The 4,286-nt window shown below is 49.7% G+C and overlaps 1 protein-coding gene across 2 annotated transcripts; it reads right to left on the bottom strand.

Annotated features, from left to right (window-relative positions):
• Nucleotides 1-1,697: 1,697 nt before the first annotated feature.
• LOC100899286 (chromobox protein homolog 1) lies at nucleotides 1,698-3,507 on the bottom strand. 2 transcript variants are annotated; one of them, XM_003745243.1, is made up of 4 exons: nucleotides 3,327-3,507; nucleotides 2,663-2,744; nucleotides 2,312-2,487; nucleotides 1,698-2,098 (listed from the first exon to the last, which is right to left on the bottom strand). In XM_003745243.1, the coding sequence occupies exons 2-4, from the start codon at nucleotides 2,703-2,705 to the stop codon at nucleotides 2,030-2,032; spliced, it is 288 nt and encodes a 95-aa protein (XP_003745291.1). In that variant the 5' UTR covers nucleotides 2,706-2,744; nucleotides 3,327-3,507; the 3' UTR covers nucleotides 1,698-2,029. The 2 variants fall into 2 exon arrangements, with proteins under 2 accessions (XP_003745291.1, XP_028967866.1); XM_029112033.1 differs by lacking the exon at nucleotides 3,327-3,507 and having other exon boundaries at nucleotides 2,312-2,478; nucleotides 2,663-2,705.
• Between the last annotated feature and the right edge of the window lie 779 nt (nucleotides 3,508-4,286).

Below are 4,286 nucleotides of genomic sequence, written 5' to 3'. Positions count from 1 at the left end.
ACACGAACGGCTGGAGCGTGATATCGGATACAGATCCCCCTCCTTCCTCCTTAATTTCGGAATTCATACCTTTCCTCGAAAGAGACCCCTATCCTCACGGCTCACGGAAGACTCGAGAAAATATGATAATCGAGTCCCTCGATCGAAGCGAAATCCCCCCGCGAACCACGGGTCAGGGTACTTCCCAGAAACAAAACCTAGATGGACGAAGCGATTTGGTGATCGATCGGTGCCTTAGTCGACTGTTTGCTCTGGGTTCCTTGAGTGCGTGTCTCGTCCCGTTCCGCAAATCGGCAAAACTGTTGTGGTCGTCGAGACTCTTGGAATCGTTTTCGGAACAAAGCGACGATGATGCGCTCGGGACAGAGGGATTCTACACCGTGAAGAAGCTCGGATTCGATATTCTGTCCACTTCTCGCATGATTCTCGATTGAGCTCATGAGTAGAGTGATTCGCTCGTTGGTGACGAACGAATTACCGGTCTCGTCGACTTTGTGAAGCCTCCTACGAACCACGAACGAACAACGAAGAGAAAACATCGACACATCGGATACATCATACATCGATGTCAAGTTCGATGATCTTTCGTCAAGTATCTGTGGAATTCCGGGGACTTCCGAAGGTCTTCCGGTCTCCGAAGATCTTTCGGTAGAGTTCGCCATCGATCCCCTAGATCCCGAGTGGGGTCTATGTCCGTATCCGTCTCCGGCAGCAGGATCGAGAAAGTTCGAAGAGGAAGTGAAAACCATCGCATGGGATTCCTTCCTTTGACGCGAAGCCTAAGAGGCCCGGAGGAGTTCCAATCTTCGAAGACATTGCCATAAGTTCGGCCTATTGACCCATTCGTCCTATTCATCTGAGGCACACCAGGAACTCTATGATTTCATCTTACATGGCCCCATCGCGAATTCTGTGGAGAGAAAGATACTTCCTTCCGAGATGGGTCATATTGAGTCATGACATGAGTGGGAACGACATCTTCAAATGTGGACCGAAATCGATCAGGGGGAGACCGCGGATGACGATTATGAGCGAGACCAAGCTTCCGCGAGCCATATTTGTGGTCATGTCCGGAGCACTCCTTTATCCAAGCCCACAGTGCACCAATTACGAAAAGTTGTGACTGTGATTCAAAGATTCGGCCGCAGAAACGGTTTTCATCCTAACCACCCTCTGACTGGAAGACTTCTCGGGCCCGTGTTGCAGTCACTGGGTATCGGAGTCCGATCGGCAGCTGTGTGAGGCAGGGAACCCAAAGGGGGGGGGGCTCCAGGAAGCGCTCTGCGCGAAAAAATATTGTTCTCCTACCGAAATTCTCTCCCTGTGCGTTCTGTTTGCGTCACGCGGCGACCGAAGCTCACGCGCCTATAAGGAGGATACCGAATGAGGGTTCAGTGGGAGGATTAATGAATTAATGGAGCCCGACATTCTATCACAGAATACCTGGTGAAGTATAATCGTTTGGACCCTTCCAGAGCAATACAGAGGATCCCGACTGGTACTGACGGGAAGATCGCTCCGCAGAGGTCGACGCAGGGAACTTCACATCAGAACACTCAATGTCATTCCAGAGTTCCAAGGGGTGTATTGTGTCCCTGACTGTGTTCTCGAATATGATGTTGACTCTACACTACACAGATAGTTCTTTTCTGGTTGACTCATTCTTGTTTGCATCCAGAGATCGCGCGAGCTTTATCAACATCTGAGAACTGAGTCTTTATTCAATGCACTGGACGCTGATACATCGGCCTTTGAGCGCCTTCTTCAGGGTGTATTCCGGGCGAGAGGGGGGAAGAAATCCCTATCTGAATGCCAACAGAGGTGAATAAGATCTTATGGAAAGTCGGATTTCGTCACTTGAGAAAAGCTCAGAACTCTCGTTCAATGTCGGGGAAATGATCTGCGGATATTTAAACACATGTTTGCAATGCTATGCTACTCGATGGTCGTGCTTCATTACTGCAATCGATTCAGTGCATTCCGGATGACACTGTTTGTGTACAAAAAGCGTCCGTTCAAACGAAGTAAGTTATTTCTTGTCCTTTCCGCAGGTTGATGAGTCCCACACTAGACGCTCTTCGTAGTACTTGATAACAATCTGAAAAAGTCGCGCATCAGTTACGATTCCAGCTGGTAAATTTCTACTCGAGAGGGGGCTTCTTTAGTAGGGCAAGAATTAGCTGCTCTATCGAGATTGTATCAGATCTTTGTCTCGGATCAACCAGAATCGGAGGACCGTGGGCGAGCTCCGGAGCGATTGGAGCCGACCGAAGCTATCGATAATACTAATCTGCCTTGGTGAAGCATTTACCTGAGGACATCTGACATTGGCAATTTTGGCGGGTACTACGTCGGCATCACTCGAGTTCTTCCACTTGATCAAAAACATCAATTCTCCCCCAGCGTCGGTCGCCCCCAAAATTTTCTCTGGCTCGAGACCTCGATCGAAACCACGGACTTTCTTCTCTCTCTCGTCGCCTGCACCACCTAGAAAAATAAGTAATAAGAATGAAGAATTGCGCTGGTCTCGAGCGGATGCTGCCGATCATCCCATCGGGAGACAATATCATGCGAAGAGCCTGGTCTAGCGGAAAGGGAATTTTGGGGGTCCTCGATTCTCCTCTGTAGCTCATTTTTCCATGATGGAATGTTCAAGACGTACCTTCGGCACGAGCCTCGTTATTCTTCTCATCCACGGATCCCATGTTGACGAAGTTTGGAGGAGATGCACGCGGTCACCGAAACTGTAATGTTGGTTATATTAATGCTCGGCGGCTTCATCACACTCTGGAATGGACAGCACGCTGGAAGAAACGTTCGAGTCGCCGGGTCCCGACCGAGGTCCCGCTAAAAAAACCTTCACTGAGTAGGAGACGGATATTCGTAGAGCCAGCAAGTGTCTGACACCAGTCTGAGAAGATCTAGCACACACTCAATCCGATTCCACTTTGTATATACAGGATCAGAAGTCCGCTCCAAAATGTCTGGGGGCGCACCACGGTGCTCAGAAACTTCCGCAGCGTATGGTCTAGCCGTTTGTGGCAGGTCCTTTTTAAGCAAAGAGGCGACATAAATGCTACCGAAATTATGGAATTGTTACTCCGACTGTGCCGGTGTCGTGACGGGGAAAATCAACTGGTCTCTCAGGAGTTGCGCTAAAACACACCCGAGGATGATAAAGCGAAGAGGAAATAAACGTAAATAAAGCATCGGCAGAGCCTGCGAGTCAAGCACGAAGTGATGATTAATAATCCCGGGGTTCCGCCGTGCGTCCAGAGGCCTGGGAAGCGACGCGTCCGTGAGAAAACCATGCACGAGAAACCTACATTTTTCCAGATGAATGTCCCCCGACGACAGTAGCACCAAATCAAAATACAACACAACAAAAAATCGGTCTCGAGCCGTGAGGAGATTCCGGGTTTGCGATCATTCAAGGAATGAACGATGCTCAACTACACCCGGCAGACGCAAGAAACATTCTCAAGTTCTGCTAGCACGCGCCGCTTATTCAGCGACGATCTATCGCGGGACTTCTGCTACTGCACTGTCTGCTACGAAGGGTTGTTGTGTACATGGATAGACTGGCTGCAGCTGCGATGATCGAACAAGAGAGGCGGCCATTTTGGCATATGGCGCTGAAGTCAGCTCCGCACTGACCGTAGCTCGCCAGCTCGGCGGCGCGGTCAGCGCGGCGCGGCTTTGAGACTCCGAGAGCCTTCGAGATGAGAAACCCGAGAGTTACAGTCGAAGCCGCTTATAAGAGACCTCTTGGAGAATGGAAAATGGTCTCTTATATCCGGTTTCTCCAATATCCTAAATTCTTATAAACGAGTTTTTCAACATGAAGCGTTATGGAGAGAAAATCGGGGAATCGGGATCGCTCTCTTATATCCGGTTTTCTATTTTAAGCGGTTTTCTTATAAGCGGGTGTATCGGACTTCTATCTACAGAGAGCCTTGGGCCCTCGGGAGGGGATACTCCGGGAATCCCTGGAATGAGAGACCCGGAAATTCGCATCCACTTCCCTACACAAAGCATGGAGGCTGACGAGAACCAAGTTTCGGTACACAAGCAATCGTGATACGATGGCGACATGAAGTTCGGTTTACTCGAATGGAGCCGGAGACACTCATGGATTTCAGGACCTCCATGCGCTCCAGTCGGGATCCCTTCTCAGCAATGTTCAAAACCCGACAAGCTAACAAGCTCGTCTGGCATGCTTTCTTCTTAACTAAAAATCCCCCAACTTCCATGAAGATTCGATCTACGTCATTGGGGCTAGGTGA

This window comes from Galendromus occidentalis, unplaced genomic scaffold, assembly GCF_000255335.2.
Source record: "Galendromus occidentalis unplaced genomic scaffold, Mocc_1.1 scf7180000077480, whole genome shotgun sequence".
NCBI lineage: Eukaryota > Metazoa > Arthropoda > Arachnida > Mesostigmata > Phytoseiidae > Galendromus > Galendromus occidentalis.
This window is presented reverse-complemented; position numbering and strand designations above follow the sequence as displayed.

Bases quoted from the DNA above. Each gene is read 5' to 3' on its own strand.
- LOC100899286 (XM_003745243.1), bottom strand. From the start codon at position 2,705: ATGGGATCCGTGGATGAGAAGAATAACGAGGCTCGTGCCGAAG. The intron at 2,488-2,662 runs GTACGTCTTGAA...TTATTTTTCTAG, and splicing joins TAACGAGGCTCGTGCCGAAG to GTGGTGCAGGCGACGAGAGA. The intron at 2,099-2,311 runs GTAAATGCTTCA...CGACTTTTTCAG, and splicing joins CCAATGTCAGATGTCCTCAG to ATTGTTATCAAGTACTACGA.